The sequence below is a fragment of the Chanos chanos genome, chromosome 12, assembly GCF_902362185.1.
Source record: "Chanos chanos chromosome 12, fChaCha1.1, whole genome shotgun sequence".
NCBI lineage: Eukaryota > Metazoa > Chordata > Actinopteri > Gonorynchiformes > Chanidae > Chanos > Chanos chanos.
The window spans coordinates 17,765,192-17,790,635 of record NC_044506.1 but is presented as its reverse complement, the minus strand read 5'-3'; the positions used below and the strand labels follow the sequence as shown (position 1 = coordinate 17,790,635).

The 25,444-nt window shown below is 42.0% G+C and overlaps 1 protein-coding gene across 1 annotated transcript; it reads right to left on the bottom strand.

The window, feature by feature from the left end:
- Nucleotides 1–93: 93 nt before the first annotated feature.
- samd12 (sterile alpha motif domain containing 12) lies at nucleotides 94–24,426 on the bottom strand. Its single transcript, XM_030788548.1, has 5 exons — nucleotides 24,366–24,426; nucleotides 14,512–14,708; nucleotides 10,695–10,824; nucleotides 388–528; nucleotides 94–299 (listed from the first exon to the last, which is right to left on the bottom strand). Exons 1-5 carry the CDS (start codon nucleotides 24,424–24,426, stop codon nucleotides 94–96), a joined length of 735 nt encoding a protein of 244 aa, XP_030644408.1.
- Nucleotides 24,427–25,444: the final 1,018 nt, after the last annotated feature.

Genomic DNA, 25,444 nt, shown 5'->3' with positions numbered 1-25,444 from the left:
ACAAACCACTTGCCACTCTCTCTGTCCTCTGCCAGTGAATGTCTTCCACCTTTCCCTCTTCTCTCCCCTGCTCTAAAATCAGGACTCCTCTCGCTACTTTGGTAAGTTGTCGATTTTCATGGTCGTCACAGTAAAGGAGGGGAGGAGGAACGCTAAGTATGCTGTCACTACGCTCTCTCCACATGCCAGCATGGAGGAGAGTAAACCGGCATGGCAGGAGAACAACCCCTCCTTCTCCCCTTTTACTCCTCTACCAGGCAAATGCTGCAGAAGGAGGATCTTGGTGTGAAGGTAAATTCCTGAAAAGTCCAAGGACACGCACAGTCCGATTTCAGGAATGTGTGTGTGTGTGTTTGTGTGTGTGTGTGTGTGTGTGTGTGGGGGTACCTTGCGTGAGAAGCTGCAGTGTGCGAACCTCTTCTCGTACACGCAGTTGCAGAACCTGCTGAAGAATGTGCTGTCTCTGGCTTTCCTGCATGATGCCCATTCGCTCCAACTTCCTGTCAGTCAATCTCATAAGAGCCCTACCTACAAAACATGGAAAGACAGAGAGAGACAGAGAGAGAGAGAGAGAGAGAGAGAGAGAACTTGTCAAAGGTCTAGCCATGATCAAAGACAGATTTGTCAATTTTAATTTTTTCCCCATACACACATTCACTCAGTGTCCCATGTGTGTGAGAGAGACATGTGGCCTAATAAAAAAAACAGAAAGTAAGACTGGATGAAATTATTTCAGTGATACCGAATTATAATACCACCCTTGATAATTGTAACATGAGGTGAAATCAATGTTTTCTTGGAAGAGGTTCTAATAGGCTCACAGGTTAAGTTCCTTTGTGTAGGACAGGGTTCTGGAGACCCCATATTCACGGAATTGTGAGAAACTGAACTTCGGTTTATATGATAAAACACATAAAATTAAGTATCACGATCCGCGTAGAAGCTGTTTAAAATTGAGGTAAATGACGACGCTGAGAAAACAATTCCGTTGATTAGCTTGTGGTGCATGACAATCAGTTGCGAATGTTTCCCCTGTTTTATCCTCTGCTTTAATGACGATGTTTTGAGCGCTCTCTTAACGTCCATTTCAATCTCCAAGTCTATTATTTTAAATTGGGCCAGTGGGCCGCGAGCTCCTCACGCGGCACTTTTTGGTCCCTATGTCTTCCCCACCAAGCTGCTGAAAAACCATTTTCGAAAGCAGCGGGTTTCCTAAGAGGAAAGAGTCATTCGGAGCGAGTGCGCCACGTGAGCGCAAATTGCTCAAAGCCCGAGATGAATCAGCGCTCCAATTTGCCTAGCACCAATACCAAGGGGACAATAACCCGAAATGCAAAAATCGGAATTAAAAGGATGTGAAACACTTAATGGCTGTAATTATACAAACCCGGAGGAACAAACTATGGTCAGAAAGCCAAAATAGGACCATAAAATAAAATTCAAAAAGTTGGTCTCCAGTGAGAACAGAGCGACAATACGGGGCAGATAAATATGGAAATCTACAGTTGTGGTTATTGATTTTTTTTTTCTTCAATAATGACCATACATTATAGTTATATATCTTTCATATATATCTCTCATTTAATGTTGAAGACAGTTACTTATCTCTCATCATTTAATGTTGAAGACAATCTGCATAGCAACAAAACAACTTACTGTCTAGCCCTTAGCAACAGAAATTTAAAGGGGCCATGGCACTTTGTGTGAAAATTATACTGATCTGCATGTCGACTGAACACACATCTGTCACACAAACGAACAGGCACTGAGTCACTGAGGACAGTAAAAATGTGTTTGTGCAATTATGTGCAGAAAGATAAGTGAATTTGGGTTGGTGTACTGTGTGTTTGCGTGTGAAGATGTGATCAGATTGGGGCACTTTCGAGAGCTGTCCTGTTGCCAGGGTACTCTTGCGTTCAGCTGGAATTGGCCAAAACGCCTTCATAAGTTTCAACTTTGTGTGCCATGACGCTGACTCACTGCCTTTGGAATGCCAGAAAGACAGAGGAGAGAGTGAGTCAAAACAGAGTCAACAAGGACAGTGGACTGAAGAAAGGAGAGGGGAGGAGTGGAGAGGAGAGGAGAGGAGAGTAGAGGAGAGGAGAGGAGAGAAGAGAAGAGAAGAGAAGAGAAGAGAAGAGAAGAGAAGAGAAGAGAGGAGAGGAGAGGAGACGAGAGAGGACAGGAGAGACAGATGGAAGATTGAGAAGAGATGAGTAAGAAGAGAAGAGAGGAGAGGAGAGCAGAGGAGAGGAGAGAAGAGAAGAGAAGAGGAGGGGAGAAGAGAGTTGAGGAGAGGAGAGGAGAGGAGAGGAGAGGAGAGGAGAGGAGACGAGAGAAGAGTCATGACAAGGGAGAGTCAGAACTGAAACCCTAGCGAGGGACTGTTTTCTGCTCTAAACAAAACTGACATGTCTCTGAAGACCACTGCAAAAGCTCTCTTGTTTTAACTGATAAGAAAAGACAAACATCTGTTCAGACAGACAAGTGAAAAGGACATGAGAACAGGCCAATACAAAGAGCGCCTATGCATACAGAGAACGTTTTTAGACACAAGTCCATACTCTCAGACAGTTGTGCAGGAGCACCATTTCTAGTTCATTTCAGCAGCACTGTTCATGTGGATGACACTCAAAAGGGAGTGGTCTCCTTTCATATAATAGACTTTCTTGATTGCTAACAGCCCTTTTGTTTTAGTATCAACACAGGAAAATCAAAAGAATAGATTTCGCAAGAGAAATACCATAAAACTTGAAATATTTAAATAAGACTTCCAAGGGTTTCTCTACTTACTAGTTTAGAATCTCTAGTTTTGACTTTTTGCTCCAACAATAAAAAATTAATGATGTCATGACATGCACTTATATTATATCAGTTTACAAATCTAACAATACAAAATATATTTTCAATATCTAATTCCAAATGAAATTGAAAGACAGATAAACTCTTGAAAAGAGATGAAAATATATACTGAGAATGAATCCCAAAGTTTGTGTTTGTGTGGGAGGAGCCACAGTTGAAGAGAATTAGCTGGCCATTTGGTCTTATTGTAATGGCTTTTCTTTCTGCGCTTTGACAGTAAGGCAGACAGTCAGGTGACAGGGTTAAGGTTTTCAGTGCTTTTTGGAGTCCATCTCTTGTATCCACTTATCTTCGTCCAGTTGACTGAGAGAATGATTCGAAACACTTGAGTCACCCTGATTGCTGGCTATTGATTAGATTTAAATTTCACTCTTCACTTGGTTTCCTCCATATCCTGTTGCCTGATTGTCAGAAGTCTGCCAACGCTGACAAGCCTTAAAGTCAACCTAGGAGCTCCAATCAGTGCCAAGGAAACACACACACATACACACACACACACACACACACACACACACAGACACACACACAAACAAATCCACAATAAGAGTTCACAACACACAAATTCACACAAGTACACAAGCACACTTACATACACCCACATCCACAAACACACACACACACACACACACACACACACACACAATGCTTCTGTGAGTAATATGAACTGGGACCTCGAATCCCTGTGTGTGTGGCTGTGGGGCAGATTAATCTATGTCTTTCTCTCTCTCTCTCTCTCTCTCTCCCTCTCTCTTTCTCACTCCAGTTTTCTTTTTCTCTTTCTTTCTCTCCCTTTTCTCTCCAAATTTCTTTTCTGGCACACTCAGGCACAGTTTTGATGAATGAGCCCAGCTTAATGCTCTCCCTCCACCCCGGCCCCTGCCGCCCAGGGGAACTGTCCCTTTTACATGTGAACCAAAGGCCTTGCTAATTACTGCTCTAACCACCAGGAGAGGGGAGAAGAAGAGAGCCCAAGCACTTCTAAAGCTGCAAATTAACCTCACTTTGCCTTTCCAGCACAAACTTTCTTAAAATGGCTCGACATGTACAGGGGGAAAATTTTGTTCAAGACAAAAAAAAAAAAAAAAAAAGAAATTACAGATAAAATAATCTGAACGTTAGAGGTAGAAAAGGGTAAATAGCCGGGGCTTGTTAGGTGAGGCTTGTACATTTTTCACATAGCTTGACTGCAGCTGCTTCCCAGTGCCTGCGGCAGATCGCTTAAAGACACACACACACACACACACACACACACACACACACACACAGACAGACAAACAGACAAACAGACACACACACAGACAGACAGACAAACAGACACACACACACACATCCACACACACACACAGAGACAAACAGGCACATACACACACACACACACACACACATCCACACCCACAAACAGACACACACACACACACACACACACACACACACACACACACAGACAAACAGACACACACACACACACACACACACACCTGGCTCTGTTTTCAGCCTTGCAGGTAAAATAGCAGTACTCTGGAGCTATGTAGAAGGGTGAAGAGGTGTCAGGTGAACGTGTGCCCCGTACAGCTGACAGCCTCCCGCCATCCTGTAAACCCCAGTTTCAGGCACCATGAGACGACATGAATTTGCATGGTTAGGACCTGGTTTCAAATTCCAATAATCACATACAGTAAGATTTATTTCAGTCGAGGAAATGTTAAAATAGAATAGATAATGACATGCAGCGAGGTTGAATGCTCTTGGCTAATTTGGCAGACAAGGCCTGACGTGAGCCAGCTTGTATCTCAGCCAATCATATGCATGTCGTTCACGTGGTGATGAAATACAAATTAATCTGGCAGCGTCAGTGGTAAACTTGGTGAGACCTTTTCGCAACTGAGTTTTGAAGTGTCTTGTCAGCACAACTGGGAAACCGAACTTACATCTCATCAGCTTAACTCCTTATTGTTTTGCAATAAAGTTTTATTAACTTTAATGAATCAAAAGACAATCTTAAAAGCATAAAAATCACCTGAACGAGATTGATGAGTTAATATCGTCACTTTTATTGAGTTTAATGAATCAAAAACTATGGTACCTGAATGTTATTGTTGGGTAGTCTTACTGAGTCGGTATTGATTAGCTGACAAGCACACAATGCCGTCTGACATTTAATCAAGAGGAGGCCGGGATTATGATACTGAGCGGGTGGGAAAGGAGCTACTGAGGGATACACAGAATGATAAGTGAGAGAGAAGTAGAGAGAGAGAGAAAGAGGGAGAGAGAGAGAGAGAGAGAGAGAGAAAGAGGGAGGGAGAGAGAGAGATAGACAGAGAGAGAGAGAATATTTCAACCAAACCCATGGACACTTCACCTAAATAAGAGTTTCTGACTTTCTGACGTACATCGGCAAATTTGTATGCGTTCTGACAAGCGAGGCATAGACCTCTCCCAGTCGACTGCGAGCTGGAGGATCAGCTTTAATGACATGCTAATTTCATCTGTGAATAAGGGAAGAGTGTAGGGGTGTTATTCCATTGGCTCTGTGGTGCTCTTCGCTAATGGGAATGCTTTGGAGGTAAGAGACAATCAGCTTCCAATCACTGCTCATTTCTCAATGCTCTCCACGCAAGAGACGCCAAGAAAAGCCCCCCCCCCCCCCCCCCCCCTGAAATTCAGCCAGATTTCAACGGCGCGTGTAAACGGCGCAGAAACGCTGAAGAAAAACAGGCTCTGCGTTTTCTCAAGGCAGCCTGTTTCATAATATTGAGATTTGATCAAAACGCTTTGAAAAAAGCACAAACACAATCCTCAGCTCGCCTGTCAGGCCGTTTTTCTACGGCGGAGAAGCCCTGGTGGATCCCGTCAGGCGGCTCCAATCAGTCAGATTTTTCAAAAATGAGAATTCTCCGCTCCGCTAACTGTCAAACAAACCCAATCTACATTACAGAAATAGGTCACACATCAGCTTCAACAAGAGTTTGTGAGGGCTGTAAGATGAAAAAGATATGCAGATATATCCTTATTTTACCATAGGAATCTAAAAGGAACTTCTGGATTTTACATGTTCAATATGCACTATCTCTGCATCGACTGTAGGTTTAACTAACTAACTGAGAAAGTGATGGCTATCATTTATCCTTTCTCACCAAGGGAAGAAACTGTAACGATTTAGAAAGTAAAGGAGACATTACAAAAATGTTATTCATGGCAATTACTCAGTCGTTAATATGTAAAATGTAAAATGACAGTATTGTTTGCCAATACAGAAATCAATCTTTTGTTGAATTTAAAGGTAAGCAGAATGAACATGGGAAAAACCCGTCAAAATCTATTCAGTCACAAAACCGTAGTTTTTTATTCTTTTCATTGACACGTTTAAAAAAAAACCCATTTCTGATGTCCTCCGTTTCTTTGGATTAGGTTACGTAGATTTATGAAATGTTTTGCACTTAAGACACAACACAGAAGTTCTGACGGCTGTGTTTTCAGTTATTCATAACAGCGTAGCATAACAGTGTAAGTGCAAGCTACTCATGTGACTGTATGTGTGTGTATTTGGATTCACACGTTTGATTTTGAGAGCCGTTTGTATAGTGTTTCAGCAAACGTTTAAAGTATGTGAACGGTATTGGAAATGTAACACATTGTTTTGAGGCCTTTGCACACAAAGACCTTTGATAAAAACTGTAATAGTGCAGATGTTAGATTAAGTGTATAAGCTAGCATGTTAACCTGTTACCTTTCACCAGCAATAATGTCTAGTCTGGTTTTATTCTTCAAATAATTACTCTCAAACACTCACACACTGGTACCTATAGTCACTCTTACTCACAGATGAACACATACTTGTTTAGACAGATGCTCTTATTCATAGATGTAGACATAGTTATGCAGACAGTTACTCTCAAATGCATACATACTTGTACATGGGTCTTTACGAAGGTTTATACGTGACCTTATCATAGTCTGAAAATGTTGTTCTCCAGTTGTCAGATACTAGACTTAAGTCTAACTCTTTCTCAAAATGCCTGGAGATACCTGTCTGTTCTGTCTGAATCACATGCCTTCCAGAAACACTGTAATTTTAGATGGTTCGTCCGTCATCACTGAACTCTTAGGAATCAGAGCCTGAGGTGGAAATTGTAGAGATTTGGAGTGATGTGGTATGGCTATTCGCTCAAATGTCAGCGTTCTGAGGGCTCTCCTCCACAACTACACCCTCTACACACACTCAGGCTCGGGATGTGGCAATGTGATCTAACTCGGCCGGGGTTCTCTCCGGAACGCTACGAAGCCGTCTGATTATTTCTCCAAATGTAATAAGACAACATGTTGTTACTGTTACTGTCCCTCCAAGAACCCTCTCCCAAGAATTTCTTGCTTCAGTAAGCCATTTGCACCGCGTTATCTTCGACTCGGAGCGACGCGGGTCCTGGTTCAGCTCTCATTATTTAACCTAAGACATGGTTGGGGAAACTCACAATGCAATAGGCCGGAACACTTAAATTAGTTCTTCTTTTTTTTTTTTTGGAAATTCCTCCCTCGTGCTTTTTTTTATGTCGAGCTCAGATACCTCATGATTTGCAAGTCCAGTAGCACTGATGTCATTTCCAGTAATTATTCAATGAACGAAAAGAAAAAGACGCACTTGGAAAATGTGCACTCTAAAAGACGTGATCAGTTTCACCTCCAGTAACCGGTTTGCTTCAGCTCGGCAGATGCAATCCGAGAGCGATATCTAATCCCCAGTGGAGAATGTTTATGGGAGTGAGCAGACAAAAGAATATTCTCCGGTGTATGGAAAACTGGCTTCCCTTCAGTGCATAAGGAGTTTTGTCTGAGGAACACTAAAATGGATATCATGACCATCATTTTTATATGAAAATGGAAAAAAAAAAAGTTGAAGGTCACTCCAAGGGTTTCATAAAAAACCTCAGCGGTGATAAAAATCTTTTGGACACATCTTACCGTGTTTGAAAAATGAACTCTTTCCTCTCTCAAGGCAAGATATCGCACGCGTTAGCTCACCAGAGTCTCCTTTACATGAAATCTTTCATAAAACTATTGCCAAGTCCAATGAATAAACCTTACCTTACTCTGTTACCTCTCTCTTTCTCAGAAAAAAAGAAAAAATCTCACGAATGCTAAGCCAAAATCATGTGACTGATTTGCTCTGGGAAGATGAGGCAAAGGCGGGGGGGTGGGGGTGGGGGGTGCAGTTAACGAGAAATGCCTCAGCTGGACTCGTTTAGCCTAGAGACGCACAACTCCACTCACTTCTTACTTCACCGCTGCATCTTGGGTTTTTTGGTAGCGGCCCACGCGTCTTTGTCTGAAATTTCCTCCTCAAAATCCAACATGTTCTTCTGCTCTGTGTTCTAATTCAGAGGAGTCAAACACCAAGTTCGATGACTCCACATATGACGATATTGTCCTTAGCCAAAGTCCTTTGTTGCAAGGTCTCTGAGGGTTTTTTTTTTTTTCGTCCTACGTGTCAGGACTGCTCGATTCAGTCATAAATCAAGACCCACAAATCTCCAAAGTACAAATGCTCATACAAGTTTAAACATTAAAAATCAGCAATGTATTATCTCAAAGAAATGGCCCTTGTTAATACAATGAACCTTGTCTCGCGTGTGTAGGTGATGAATTGTTCCCATATGATTGTGTTTAAGGGGAGAACAGCTGCCTTTTCAGAAGGGGACAGTTTGCATTTTTTTTTAAAAAAAAGACTGTTTTGCAAATGAGGAACTAAATCTGAAATACAATTAATTGCACTCCCATTACCACATGAACCAGCAACACATAACCAGTTGTAAATCTCCTCCAGAACGACAGGGTACACGAGATGGGTGCACACACAACAAACTGAACATTTCACCACGTAAAACATTTGAAGCGACATGACTTCAATGGTCAGGATACATTTCAGTTACGACAGCATTACTTTGACATGAGGTGGTTTGTTTCGTTACAAAACCCTAATTCAAAATGAAGCATTTATACTCGTTCAGCTATGCCGTGACCCTGCTCTTTTTTCTGGGCCCTCTCGTGCGGGAACACACGGGGGTGGGGGGGGGGGGGGTGCCTGCGTGAGACGTTCGTTTGTGCTTGACGCCTTTGCTCCGGTTCAGCCGCCGCTACTCGCCTTTTCCCTCTCAGCAGATAACAGGGAGCACGCACACCTTCTCCACTGATTACACCTTCACCATTAGAATTACGTGCTTAACTCATTTACCAAGCCAAGCACTGCCTCTGTCTTTGTAATTACCGCAGATTAGGGATTAATATCTAATTATGCCTTAATGTGCTTTAATGCATTTTTAATGACAGCTTGGTGTACAAGTCAAACTCCGTGTGTCTTTCGGGGGAAAGGCAGCGAAATGAGAAGGAATCTTGGCAATCAAGCCTGACGACGGAAAGGAAACATTTGTCTTTTCTGGCCGTGCACCAGTTCTTGAGAGAGAGAGGGAAAAAAAAAAAAGTTATATTCTCGTCATTCAAAGAAAAAGTTGGCCTCGGCTGAAAACAAAGTAGCACGCGTTTCAATGGGCCGCTCTGACGAATCAGCAGCGTATTACGTGCGGAAGCCTTTGTTAGGGAGTTATTTCTCACGCAGTTTTCATTTCTTATTAGCAACTTCAGAGAAGATTAACGAGAACACAGGGAAAAAAAACGGACGACGTCCGACCGCAGCTGAAATTCCGTTTTTCGAGAGAGAGAGAGAGAGGAGCGTCTTGAGCAATTCCTTTGATACCATCTCATTAGGGATAGATACACCTTTCTACAACATCTAAACAACAACAACAACAAAAAAAACAAACAAACAAAGCCGCCCGTGATCGGTCCAAACACTAACAAGTCCTGAAAACAGCTTCATTACGCAGTCATGTTCCTCTTTGTGATCAAAACAGGTTCTTTTAAAGCACGATATTACATTAGGATTTGAGTGTTAGTCTTTTTTTGGTGGTGGAGGGTGGGGTGGGATGGGGTAGGGGGGGTTCTCATTAGGTGTACTGAGAGATATGTGGCATTTCAATCAGGAAGGAGGGATGCAAATTGCTATGTGTGTCTAATTGGCAGAGCCAGACGTTTATTAACGGGATGCGGTTAATTAATGCGGGACAGCCGAACTGAGCCATGCACATATAATTTCTGAATAAATTATTGCTAATTGGACCGTGCATTTCAACCTTACCCTCGACACAAAATATAATCATTCTTCTCTGAGTCAAACAACACTCACCGTTCATGGAGAAACAGAACAGAGAGTGTCAAAACAGCTTTTTTTTTTTCCCAAATGATTATTTAAGACTGACTCGAATTTTCTCCACACAGAAGACATGAGAGAGAAGGCCAGACAGCACGTGGTTGCGTAATGTCAGCATAATGAAATCAATAATTTAAAGGGAGTGCTGTGTTTTGTGGGATGCACTCACAGTTATTATACACAAGACACAAATGTCACTCCGGGTGAGCGTGCGTCATATTGAAAACACGCAGCTCCTGCATGGCCATAAACAAGAACCCCCTGCGGTACTAATACTTACATGCAGCCGCATGCAGAGCTGGAGGTTAGTGGTAATTAGTGATCACATGTTTAATGCTTACATAAATGTATGTGGTCATGTAAAGTGTGTGTATTTGTGTATGTGTAAGTGTACGTGTCTATGTGTGTAGGCGTGTGTGTGTGTGTGTGTGTGTATGGGTGTATGTGCGTGTGTGTGTTTCGGGGAACGCGTGCACACTGGTGAGTGAGCGCGTAACCTCGGATAGGCCTGTTACCGGGAGTGATTGATTGACGGGACGTGGGCGGGAACAGAGGGCGTGGGATTGGCAGATACCTGTGATGTCATGCTGTTTGAATGAGTCGCTGTAGATCTGGTGCTGATTGGGGCAGTTCTTCTTCAGCCACTTACACACGTCGTGCTGGGACCAGAGGGCCACTGGTTTGGACAGCTTCACGTGCCCCGGCTGCAGGCCAGAGGAGGACCGGGAGAGAAACGATTCAATTTTAAAACAATGCATTCACAAATTAAAACTGCAAGCAACTATAAAATTTCCCAAGGAGCAACTTACATTACTATACCACAAGCCTGACCTTAAAAAAACATTAAGACAAGAATGGGACACTAGTCCTAAAACAGTCCTATGAGAAAATACACCTCGTCTGAGTAGGACTGATAGAAAATCCCAATGTGGGATTCTCACAGCATGTCTGTCTAAGCCTGTATCATTAGTATGACCCCAAGCGTTTCTATTCAAGGTCAGCTTGATCAGAGGAGCAGTTTGGACTGAGCAGAGATCAGCATCTGGTGAGCATATTTCCCTCTGAATTTGGCTTGTTTGGAATCTAAGCCAATCAGCAGGCTGTTTGATAGACAGCTGTAGCTTAAATGCTCACATCACAGAGAGCAATACCAGGAAGGACCTGGACGAGTCTGTGTCATTACCAGCCCACACACACACACATAAATGCAAACGCACACATGCACACACGCACACGCACACACACAGACACATACACATATGCACACACACACACACACACACACACACATACACACACACACACACACACACCACTCGGACACCAGCAAGCAGTCAATGATAAAACACACCACTGAGTTTTCTGGAGAGTTTCTGTAGATCACAAGAGAAGGACAGTTAGAATCTCATGTTCACTCAGCACCACATTCCATCTCTCTGTAAATCTGTTAACCTTCTGACAGAAAAAACAAGCTGAGATCTTGATGCTCGCTACATTCCAGGTGCAGTACTTGAACAATGACACTGCATAAACAAATTAGTCTGCTGATTCAGCAGAACTGCACTTGTTTTTGGGGCAATACCATAAGATACATCTAGCTCAGAACAGCAGCAAGTTAACCTTGTGTGCTAGCTAGCCCAGTTGCAAACGGTCTGAGAGTCTGAAATTATTTTATTGCTACACAGAGTACTGAAATTCAATATCGGAGGACGTGTTAGGGTCCGTTGAGTGAGAGTGATGTAGTTTTTTTTTTTTTTAGTGAGAATTTTAAGAAGAAGAATGTTGTAGCCACTAGCAACTGGATATGGCATGACGAGGAGAGGAAAAGGATTCTCGAGGAGGATTCACAGCCAATTACAGAGATGAGTGACAGTTCTACAGAACGAAGCCTTGAAAAAATAATAAAAAAAAAAAGTTGAGGAGAGAAAAGCTGTGCCTTAGAGTTATCAAACAGACAGATACCGAAATGGACACACACACACACACACACGCACAAATGCTGACGGCAGAATACAGAATTGGTCCGGGGCACACATCTGTTTTCTTACAGATGGTCCGCTCTCAGATTCAGAGGCAACATATGCATAGCTGATTTGTCCTTGTTCTAATTACATTTAGGTTTTCAACCTTTATTACAGCAACAAAACGCAGAACCCGTGTAGACATGAGTGAAAACCTGACGTAACTGACGTTAACATTGGACTAGACATAATGAGCAATCACCGCGTGCAAGGAGCGATGCTTTTATCGTCTGGATGATACGAATCGCTTTTTAGAGCTCTAAAATCTAATGGTACAACTCACATTTACTGTAAAGCATCTTAGCACACACTGCGTGAGAGAGCAGATCTCCAGCGCATGAAAAAGGTTCGCAAACCAATGTGCCGATCAACGATCAATCCAAACATCCCCTATAAACAGTGCAGTTGTTCCATTATTTAGCTACTAATTTACATCACTTAAGCATCTCTTAAGGATATATGGTAAAATACTCTGCCATAGATAGCGCTCCAGCAGGCGCGTCACCACTTTGAATCCGCACGAATTCAGAGCGCCATCTAGTGGACATATAAAGTAGCTTGATCTACTTTTTCTCGGTACAAACTGTTTATCAGTAAACATGCTGGTGGAACACACTCTGCTTGTCCTAAATACAGCGTTTTGGAACTGACTTCAAACTGACGTTTTGCCATCTGTTCGTTTTTGATCTGTTAAACTAACTAAATTAAACTCCTGTCTTGTCGTTCATATTTTAATTCAAGTTCTACGTACCGTGGGGCGTGGCCAATTCGGTTTAAACCCATGAACTAAGCGTGAGTCACTTCCAAAATACCGCACTGAGCTCTACCCTGTTACACACCGTTGCCTCGTACAAGCAATGGAAGATTTTTGTCTTTAAGAGTCAATAAAATGGACAAGTACTGCTAGTCTCTCATTGGCTACCTTCTAAACATTGCCACTCGACCGTTCATGAACTATCACACATATTTTTGCAGTCATCAGCATCACAGCAACCTTTTCTCTGGAGAATAACTCAACGCCCCCTCCCAAAACAAAGCAGGAACATACAAGTATTCCCTGGCCCTTCTTTTGCATAGTCACACTGTAGTAGACATGGCAGACTTGTTTTTTAGTGAGACTTCAGCTAAAGCGCTGCGTGTTATTAGACTGCCGTCAGAATCAAGGTAATTAGAAAGTTAGCTGGTAATGAAGATTAATAGGTTTGTTTACAAAAACTGCAGTTACAGCGGAATTATGAAATTGCACGAAAAGCAAACTTTTAAGCTTTTTTTTTTGTCCTCTTTTAATCATCCTTTGTAAACGTCTGTTTCTGAGGTTCCTGTGCTTTAAACGCTGTTTTGGTTATAGCGTTTTGGTGTGTATTTCTTTTTAAAAAAGAAATGAGTGTATCCACTCACAGATATGGAACAGTGAACAGGCCTGTAGGACGGAAACTACCTCAAATGAAGATAATCCAACATAATCAAAATAATCCTAAACAATGAATTAATCTTCCAAAATGGCAAGCGGTTAGACTCCATTCTAACCTGTTTTGCGTGTCTTACGTATATAAAACACTACGATGTCAGTTTCATAATTCATAGGCAATAGCGCTATAACTGGTTAACTTTTCCTTAAAGTACTTTCTGTACAGTTTGTTCAAACATTTCAGCAGTGTACCAGTAGCACCTGTAATTATGCTGATTTAACATTTCCGTCTATTATCTCAAATGTGTCATAAACCTGTTCAGCAAAACTACCTTACGATAAACTGATGAATGAGGAGTGCCAAGAAACTCAGGCAGATCAGGAAGCAGCTACAAAATCACTGCACCGTAGTATGACGTTCTAACGTACGCAATCATGAAAAAAACAAGACAAACTTGAAATAAAAAAATCTTTCCCTGTCCACTTTATTGTCTTGTCTCTCCGCATTCTGTAGAGTGTCTGTTACGCTTTCACTATCTTATCAGAGTCTGGTTCAGTGAAACAGGCTGATTGTCATAAAGTATCAAGACAAGAATGTGGAAGTTTCCAGGTTGGTTAATTCTGGGATGAATCTCGTCTGTGTTACTTCCACAACCTTCAGCCCAATGCCAGAACGCGATGACAACCCATCTAGTCGTTCCACACTGTTTAAATGATCCCAAAAATGTCTCTACTCTTTCAACCCCAGCGTTGTACAAAAACGTATTACCTTCTGATGAAGAGGTCAAACAGTGGTTCGGAATCCTGTATGCTCTGGATTATAAATGCTACTCTTAGCACCTATGCTACCAGTTTAATTTATTTAAAGGGCTCTGTGGTCGCCCTCGGGTGACTCGTATCATAGCGATAGCCCGTGGTTAGACATTTTCGGGTCGCTTTAGGTAGGCATTTCTCTTCTTTACCTTTGACAGCTCTGACTCTGAAACGGAGCGCTGGGGCGGCGATCGCCGATGGAAACCGGGACTCTGGTCCTGGAAGCATGGACTTTCATCCTCCAGTCCGGCGCCCTGGTCGACAGACTCCTCGTCCAGGTGTGAGGTGGCGTCGTCGGCACACGCCTGATGGTTGATGCCGTTCTGGCTCAGATTGCAGTGGACAGCTGTGGAGGACAAATGGAAATCATATATGAGTTGGGTAATTGCTTCTGTCATCGATTTCATCTATCCGTTTAAAAAAGAAAATAACCGTTAAAAAAAGATACTGTATCAACTTCATACTTTACTATTTACTATTATCCGATTTTTACATAGTACGAAGGTTCAACCTATAGTATTTACCATTAGTCCATTTCCAGCATATTCATCCAATATTCAGTTTCCACACCACCCCCCTCCCAAATGACTGATACTAATCAAAGATGAACCCATGAATATACTTTGACCAGGTCACCAAGACTGCTATGTAGCATGCCTTGCTCACTAGATGGCGCCAACCTCCTAATTATTACTAGCGTAGGAAAACGATCAAAGGACTTGTAAAACAGTCTACGGCTTCAGTATGTGACTGTGAGGATGACACAGGCTGAACGAGGGATGCAGGAAAATGAGCGGTTTCAGTAAACAACAATAACACAGACATGTTAAGAATTAATTACTTCACTATTAACCCCAGATTTCATGTGAAAAATGCCTGGAAACGGGAAAACAGCATTCTGTTAAGCCATTTTGAGTCGACTAATCCTCATGCTGTCTTTCTGAAGATTATTTTGAGTCATTTCTGTGACAGACAATCTGTTACTCTAAGAGACATTAAAAAAAAAAAAAACACTGAGGAAAGTCCAGTCAACATGTCACATCGAATGAACTGGTACCAGACAGGAGTACATCCAAAGACTGTTCCGGGCTACTGCTGCCATCAGATTACCGGAATCCTAACGCGAAATTAAACTCAGAAGTTTCCTCATAGCAAGACTGAGATTTGAGGGAGCTGTTCTGGCACAATCCTTTCCCTCACTAATCTGTCCTTTCCACATTGCCTCTGTCTCCACTGACAGCTTACATTCATTTTAGACCATGCCAATGTCTACAAAGATATCCATACATTCTTAACATAACACAAATAGCTACTTTCATACATGGTGAATAAAACACACAAATGTAACGGTGTCAGTCTGTATTACATTCAGTTTAAACGAAATATATATGAAATGCATTAACATGTCATGTCATGTAATCATACAATATAACTATACGTATCATATTTTAAATATAGAGAAGGAAGCTTAGTAATTGTTGTGCAATGACAGAATATAAAAAACAAACATTTTAAACATATATTCATGAAATTTATTCCTAATGAACTTGTTAATTGCTGACTTCTCTATATAAGTATGCCTGTTTAAATTAGCCCATAAAGTTTTGTCTGCAATATATGATAGCTTGTTGTCGCTTAGATGCTAAGTCTTTGAATAATAAATCTTTTTTTTTTTATTATTGTCTGGAGTTTGGAGTTTTGTCTGCGTTTCAGCTCCATTAGAGATTTACAGCTGTAACAGCTTTAATACAGATCTCAGTAAAAGTGATCTTTAATTACTATTACACAAAAGGGATAGCGCTTACATTTACAAAAGAATTTTATACCGCTAACTTAAGCGCAATTACCAAAATGCTGATGCAAACAATAGAGGATGCTAAAAGCGCTGAAAAAGAGTAAAAGAGCAGTTAAGAAACTCTTTCCTCTGTTCCTCCTATATTCACCGCCTGCCTAGCACGTCCACAGCAGCCAACAGGGTTACATAAGATGGCAGAGTAATGCATCTAAGGGCTTTTGACATGTGTTATGCGATATCAGTGAGCGAACGGATCATAAGACGATGTAAGCGTGTAGTTTGGGGTCCGCGTTGAACGTAGGAAATATTTATATGGCCGTTATACGTCTTGTCTAAAATGGTCAGTCCTCAAAGTGCCACAAGAAAGAGCTAGCCTTTAAACAAAGGCGAGTTGGCATGCATGGCACGCAACTGTCCTCAGCACCCCCCCCCCCCCCCTCTCTCTCTCTCTCTCTCTCTCTCTTTCTTGCTTGCCCTCCCTATCTAATGTTCAGCCACTGTACAGCAGAAATAAATTATGCATTTTGCTGAGTACGACTGTGCAATTCTGGGGAAAGAGGTAGAACGAGAAAGAAAAAGACAAATGGAGGGAGGAAAGATGGAGAACGTAGAAGAAGGGGTTATAATGAGACAGGGGGAAGAGAACAGCACGGCCCCCACCGGGATGGATACATCACAGTGTGTGTGTGTGTGTGTTTGTGGGAGAGATTATATGTTTGGATGTGTGTGTCTGTGTATGTGACTGTGTGTCATTAAACGTGTATATATGTGTGTGTGTGTGTATGTGCGTGTGCAGTTTGTGTTAGATAACACAGTGAGAGAGGGAGAGAGAGAGAGAGAGGGAGAGAGAGAGAGAGAGAGAGAGAGAGAGAGAGAGAGAGAGGGACAGAGAGAGAGAAACAGAGAGACCGAGGGAGAAAGATTGCATGTGTGTGTGTGTGTGTGTGTGTGTGTACGTGTGTGTATAAGTAATGGGGTGGTTTGGTGGACCGGGGTGATAGTGGGCCAAGACAGAGAGAGAGAGAAAGGGAAAGAGAGAGAGAGAGAGAGAGAAATAGACAGGGGTGAGGCTTAGTTTTTCTGCATCAGTTACTAAATATAGCCCAGAACATTCTTCCCCCTTTTCCACCTTGACATGCGCAGTGAGGATGAGCGGAGAGAGAAGATAGACGCATCACTGAACAAACTGTCCTTCCCCTCTCTCTCTCTCACCCCTCCCATCCTCCCTCCCCCTCATTCACAGAGACGCCAGAGAAAGGGAAAACGAGAAGGCGATGAATGAAACGTTCAATCGATTCACGTCTGTGACGGTTGGATAGAGATAGTCACAGGAGAAGCAGCCCTGGCTGCTGTTAGCCATCAGTGACAAACACAGGCTGAGAGATGCATTCAGACCAGCTAAGCTGAGTCAACTCCGTAAAGTGAAACAGGAGTGGTTTTGTTTGGGAGCCAAGGCTGTGGGTGTGTCTGCTTTAGTAAACTGAGAGAAGACTGTGTGTAGTACACTCAGGTAGTTTCTTCAGTACAGAAAGGGTCTAACACAACTGGGCTATTTTTCAAAGCTGGAACTAATTAACTATACATGACAAGGGGAATGGATGAATGCGCATAGCCCAACTCTGTGTGTGTGTGTTTGTGTGTGTGTGTGTGTGTGTTTGGCAACTCACTGTTAGTGCTGCTGGGCAGCAGGTGCTCTCTCTCTCTCTCTCTCTCTCTCTCTGACAGTAGCTATAAGCAGTGACCTACATTATATTATGCTGTTAATGTTGAGTGGTAATCTCTCTCTTGTGAAAAAGGCTGAGTTTTTTTTTTTTTAACACATTAAACTGAATCAGCAGAGGAGTATATGTACCATGCATATTGGCAAACATCACCTCTACCAAAATGCCAATCCATCATCTCACATGGTGAGTAATATCTAACTACGAATCATTAGCGCACGCTCATCCTGGTATCCTGATCCTCTGAAAAGTTTCAGATTAGCAACCTGACAAACTGGAAGTCACGTCAGATTCTCTCGCTGTGTGTGTGTGTGTGTGTGTGTTTGTGTGTGATTCAGCAAAGGTGACTGTGTATACTGTTTCAATGGTGCTGGCTCGTAAAGCTCCAGAGAACAGTTTTTTCTAGCGGCAGGAGGGACTGAACTGTGAGCTCCTTGTTACAGCTTGCTAAAGCACTAATCGAGATGGGGACAGACGAGAACAGAGAGATGGGAATGAAAGAAAGAAAGAAAGAAAAAAAAACGGACAAAGCTCATTTTCCTTTATGCATGCCCAAGGCTTAGTTCCCTCCTCTTCGTGAGCCAATGTCCAAGATGAGAAAATTGTTTTGGCCCCGATAAAGTAGGTCATCTCCGGCATAAATGTGTATTCAGGTTCTTCTTACCACTGATGAGTGTGGAGCAAACAGGAGGTGCTGGCTCGGAGCGCTTAAACCCCGATCTGAAACTCGAAGGCCAAGCAGATTCGCATCTGTCCGTGGGAACTGGCGAACTGAGCCTCGCTATCGGTGTGTGTCTAATTCAATCTGACATCAAATGAAAAGTAAGCAATGGGCAAAGATCTCCAGACCCAGGGGCACTGCCTGGTTCGACTGCCCATTTCCAGGCAGATAGATGCAGATTCGCTCTGTTCCCGGTGACCTCTCAACCTCTTTGTTAGAGAAAAAGGGGGGAAAAAAAGTAAGAAGAAAAAGAAAAAAAAAACCCTGACACACTTTTGAAAAGAGATGCAAACGCTCTAAAAATAATCCTTTCGTCGACCCACATCGACACGACTGTACAGAGAGAGCTGTGATCACTTTGCGTACGTAAACAAAGGCAGAGAGGCACAAAGACAATATAAATAGCTAACAAACGGAGAGCAGGAAAGACGTTTATTAATATTTCATCAAATCTGCAACTTCAAGAGCCTTTCTGAAATTCTTCCGCTTTAAAAGAGCGGTTGACCGCTGTTGCTAAAAATGGCGTTTTAGGTACGCTAAGTACTGTTCCAGAACTTTCCCTCATGTTCCCTAATGCCCGGAAACTTCTCTCCAAGGCAGTCATACCAGAACCTACACATCAGAACATTTCCACTATTTCAGAACATCTAGTGCAACTGTTAGTACAGTTCAGCTAATATTACCGTCATCCTAAATTCACAATTTCAAAGAGAGACAAGGCAGAAAAGAAGAGCACTTTTTTTAATACACTGTTACAGTGACAGTGAACTGGACTAACCTAAGTAAACTGGCTTGAGGATGATTGTAATAACCCAAAACTGACAATTAGACCTGACACTTGTCTTTTTAGGACAGGGGAAAACAACAATGCCTCTCTGTATGTCACAAACACACACACACACGCGCACACACACAGACACAGGGAGAGAGGAAGAGAGAGAGAGAGAGAGAGAGGGACAAAGAGATTAATATACATTAATATACACAAATGTAGCCATATTACTAACTACTCTGTTTTCATTCCTTTTACAAATCGCCGAAATACCAAACCCGTTCCTGCTGTGTCTGCCTCAGAGTCAAACATTTGAGAAAAAAAAAAGAGAGAAAAAAAATCAGTCTGTCTGTCAGTCGGTGGATGATTTAGTGGTGCAGCAGTGCTGGGAAATTGGCAGCGCGTAACTTCACCCTCCCTGCGGCTCACTTCAAATGAATGCTAATCAGAGCTAAATTTAGACGGCACGTCTGTATCCTTATCCATGCCCGAGAACGTGCTGGCAGCAAAAATAGAGATGGGCCTCAATAAAAATAGACACAACCACGTAAAATCATAAACGATCCAACCCCACTCAAAGAAACCTCCAGACTTTTTGGGTGAGAAGGAGGGAGTTCACAGAAGACAAAGGTGTCAGAGTGCAAACTGAGTGATTGTTTTTTTTTTTTGTAAGCCATATGCACGGATTCAAGTACAAGTTATCCAATATAATGCATGCCACACGTTATTATGCTTTAAATATTCTAAGGAAAACTATTCGTTTTTTCCCTCATAATACACTGTAAGTAAATAAAAAAATAAGACTAAAATGAGGAATTTCCGCATTTAATTATTCTCAGGTACCTATTCATGCAATGATAGAGTAATAAGCTTTGTCATAGCCCGTTCTGACGCCGGACTGTTTTAAACCGCATTAGGTGCAGCGGTTCTGTTGTAGTGCTGTTTAAAGTTTGGATTTGGCAGTAGCGTATATGAATGACTGGGGATTGAGTTCAGGAGAGAGAGAGAGAGAGAAGGTTATGAAAATGCCTGCTGCTCGTTTCTTTACAGACAGTTAAGTATTACGGCCCTGCCGCGATCGCTCTTATTTCCCCAGAGCGCTACACGATGCAACTGCCATGAAATGGAGATTTCCATAACGAGATGCTAAGTTGCGACTTCACTAACTTGCAGGGGCACGGGGGGGTCCATCTCCATGGGTTTTCTTTTTGAAGATGCGATTAACCGAGCTGAAAGGACCTAATGTTTAGGAACAACAAAGGTCCTGTCAGGTTCCACCGGCAGTGAAGCAAATCATGACTTTGGACCGCTCAGCCTCTCCACTGCCAACAGCTTGACTGTGCTGGGGCTGAGGAACAGGGACTTAGGGCATAAGAAGGAAAGAACATTTTTGGAAGCAGAGGAAGGGACAGAGGAGAGAGGTTTGCTATGTGGAAAGATACTTAACAACACATAGAGATGCACAACACATAGAGATCCACAACAGAGAGATCTATGACGCAGAGATCTACAGCTCAAAAACATCTACAACATATAGATATCTGCTACACCGAGACCCACAGCACAGAAAGATCTAGAACGCAGCACAAGGAAATTTGCGACACAGAGCAATTTGGTGTGCAAATAGATCCCCAGCACAGAGATGCGTAACAGGACGAAATCAATGGCACGTACATACAGACTACAGGTATACATTTACATATGCTGTGGATCTCTTGGAGCACCAAATTCCTCTGTGGATCTTGTGGATCTTCATGTTTAAATATTCATTAAACATTCACAGTTAACTTCAAATTAAAAATTATGATAGAAATATCTTCAGAAATAAAATGATCAGAAACTGGTCAAACACGTCCTCACAAAATGGTACATTTTTTCAGCAGTTCGTCAGTGTCGTGTCATTCACATCTAAACATGATGCATTTTCTCACCTATTCCTCACTGCCTAAGAACATCATTTGCTGTGAAAAAAGGTGGGTGACGATCTTATATCACATTTTGTAATTGTGAGTCATATTTACTCGATTTTCTGCTCAAGGAAAGCTCGAAGACCTCAGAATTATCCTCACACAATGAGAGCTTCTAATGAATTACCTGCAAAAGCAGATAGTTTTTTCAATGATTAAGATACATGATTCAACTTACCCTGAGGAATTTAGTGGTACTTGAATAAAAATGATTTTATACAGCGATAACCTCGGACTTGTTTAACATTGGTAAAAGATGAATTGTGGCAATTATGTCACCCTTTAACATAAGTTACACTTTAATGCTCTGCAAACCTATGTTACACTTTACTCTTCTAGAAACATATGCTACATTCTACTATTCTGGAAGCATACGTTTCATTTTACTGCAGTGGAAACAAACGTTACATTTTACTGTTCTGAAAACATAAGTCACACTTTACTGCTCTTGAAACACATGTTACACTTTGTAACATCTGTTACTGCTCTGAAAGGTGCAGAAATAGGTGCTTTTCATTAGTGTCAGTGAAAAAAGGAGGCCAGTGAGTATAACTTGGTTAACTTGGTTCTAGGTGGTTTTCATTAGTGTCAGTAAAAACAGGAGGCCAGTGAGTTTAACTTGGTTAACTTTGTTCTAGGTGGTTTTCATTAGTGTCAGTAAAAACAGGAGGCCAGTGAGTTTAACTTGGTTAACTTGGTTCTAGTTGGTTTTCATTAGTGTCAGTGAAAACAGGAGGCCAGTGAGTTTAACTTGGTTAACTTGGTTCTAGGTGATTTTCATTAGTGTCAGTAAAAACAGGAGGCCAGTGAGTTTAACATGGTTAACTTGGTTCTAGGTGGTTTTCATTAGTGTCAGTAAAAACAGGAGGCCAGTGAGTTTAACTTGGTTAACTTGGTTCTAGTTGGTTTTCATTAGTGTCAGTGAAAACAGGAGGCCAGTGAGTTTAACTTGGTTAACTTGGTTCTAGGTGGTTTTCATTAGTGTCAGTAAAAACAGGAGGCCAGTGAGTTTAACTTGGTTCTTGAGTCCTTCCTTCACATCATAATTTGCTATTTTTGGACTCTATCTGACGCTCTTTTGGAACCAGTTAGTACATTTTTAAACAAGAGGACCCCTCGCCCCAATCAAGACAGCAGTCCTGTGCCTATTCACTTGGCTATGAGTGCTAGTCATTCATAATTCATCCACCGACTTTGCAATACTTTTCCCTGTATAATCAAAAAATGACAAGTGACAGCATGGTGTAGTGCTGGTAAATGAAGCATTTTGGACAGACTGGATTAAAACTTGCCCCTGTATGTGTCCCGTGCAGATTTACTCATTCGGGCATGAGCAGCTGCAGCCACAAAATTTTAAACAATGAGTTTGATTTTAACAGTTTTTATGATTGATTTTTTTTTGTGTTTCATTGCAATGCAACCTATGCAAAATCGAACAGCAATAAGGCACTATAGAATAATCCCTCAAGATAACATTACCTACTGCTCAGTGGCAGCCAATCAATTTATTTGCAAAATGTAAGCATATCCCAATGTCCACTGCATTGACCGTCACAGTATTAGTTCACCGACTCATAGTCTGAAGAAAAAAAAAAGAAAAAAAGATTTGATAATGGAACTGAGATGCAGTTGGGGAGCCTTCTGACCATGTCCAGGCATGCTTGGGCAAAGATTTTATGTTGTGAGGAGAGGGCCATTTTGTGTGATCAGAACATGTCCCCCAAACACACACACACACACACACATACACACACACAAACACAGACACACACACAAACACACACACACACACAAACACACACACATCGAGTGAAGGGTATGAGGGGAGCTGTGGATAGGGAGGTAGGTCAGGGGAGGAGGTGCAGTGCTTGAGAGGGGACTGAAATGGTAGAAGTCAAGCCAGTTAATACATTTGAAGTTAAGCGGTTGGTAGAAGCTTAAGATGTCACTTGCGTGCTTAACTATTCCCCTTGAAAAAACTTTGGAAATGATAAATGCATTGACATAAAGATGGAGTTGGAAAGATGAAAATCCGACCATGAGCACGAATATTACCTTCTAAATCATTCTGTTGCTAAAATTCACTCTCACTTACCTAGCATGTGCTTTGATGGTGCACAGTTACTCAAGTATCTTAAAACTTGTTAACAACAATGTAAGTGAAGAACAGCTTCCCTTTATGAACCACAATGAAACATTTGGACGTGCGTACACTACAAAGCCCTGAATTAGTGTCGGAAAACCATGCTCAGCTAATCTGTGGTATCACTGGTTTCATATGGTCTAGTCCCCGGAGTCCGACTCATTAAAAAGAAGAATCAGCAGTGTTGTGTGGTGCAAGAATGCTTATGCAAGAGCACCATGGGCAAAAAGAGCCACACAAACTCAGGGGACTAATTGTCTGAATCAAAAATCCTTCTGACTGTTCTTAGAACCACACAAATTTCTGTGGACTTCTGTACAATTTTCCTATGATTTTCAACAGGACATTTGGCATTCTCTAAAAACCTGAGCAATGGCTTTAATGTTTGCTGGGATGCAAAGCTCCCCATATTTTACTAGGTTAAAAAAATATTCTGATCTGAAGAGGGTATTGCACACAGATTATAAGAATGATTTCTGATAAAGTTTGTGAACAAAAAGAGCCTTTGGGTTCATTATACAAACCTATCACTAATATATTTTGTAATTTGTGGATTCTCGCTTGAGGCACCACCTGTGCAAAATCACGGTTCAAGAAATATTAAATCCTTGAGCATTATTTAGGCCCTTTAGAGATTACACAGCGTCAGTTAGGCATTTTAGGGCTGACTAACCGGTTGACCGAACTTAAGTATGAATTACCGCGTTCATGGAATTCTCCTAAGATAAACAACCAGTCGGACAAGAGCGGGAAAGAGCAGCGAGGAAGCAATAGACTTCATAGATGATTTTTTGATGGACGATTTTTCTCATCCAGTGTGTTACACACTGTAGCTCGTCTGTTTTATAATACAAAATCACGAATACCGTCAAAGGTGGACCTACCTCGCATAGGGTTCTGAATCCACTGGATACCCCCAATCAGATGAGGCGACTGGCCGAGCATTGTGGACTGTGGTCACCCGAAGCGCGTTCCGCGATTTCCCCACCTGTTCAGCAGAACCTTTAGCTACCTCACCTTATGAAACTGAAATCAATCACGTACCCGCCGATGTCCTTTAGTCCACATGGCAAAGCCTCATGCGCAGGAATTAAACTATGATACCGTGCTTTACAGATGTTACCACAACAGTGCTTTTATGTATCTATAAGAGCTTGTTTTTTTTTGTTTGTTTGTTTGTTTGTTTTTTTCCAATTTTAGCGGATTTTACAAGGTAAGTGCGAGAAGAATCGCCGAACTTAGCTAACCTTTACGAAAGAGGATGTTATGAACTATCCTTCAAACGGATCCACAGACAAACCCCGCAATTTCTAAAATTATTCACGCCTTATCATGACTATCTGGGCTGAATAGTCTACACATTTCTCCCTTTCTTGTCATCGCTTTGTCAAAGGAAGGTTGTGTCGCTGTGCATCATCGAATAGACCAGTCGTAACGCCAGTGCATTAGAGCTGAATAATGTAGAGTCCTTAATCTTTCCAGTATGTGCATGTATTCATGTACCCCGTCTATGTATCATACAGTACACGCGTAAGAGCAAGACAAAGATCTGCGGCGAGCTGCAACCAACATTGGCCAATCATAGGCTTGGCTCGACTCAACAGCCCTGTCTGTAACATCGGCGCCTAACAATGCTCAGAGTTTATTATGGTCACATTCCTAAACCTAGTATCACAACATTATTCAGAGTCACTCATGTGATTTTCAAAAGCAAAATCGGATTAAATCTTACCTTCGACAGCCATTCTGCTACTTCGTAAATGCATACATTATTTTTAAGGCGGCAATATTGTCGGGTTTAATGTGGCATCACTCAATCGCCTCGCTTGTTAACACTTGCTGCAGGCAACCACTTTCAGTTCGACCGTGCTGCAAGGAGCAGGACAGTCCCATCTCAGAGAATTGTGGGGCTTGTAGTTGTGCTTGGTTTTAGAGGGTGGGATTGTAAAGCCCACCTTGATAG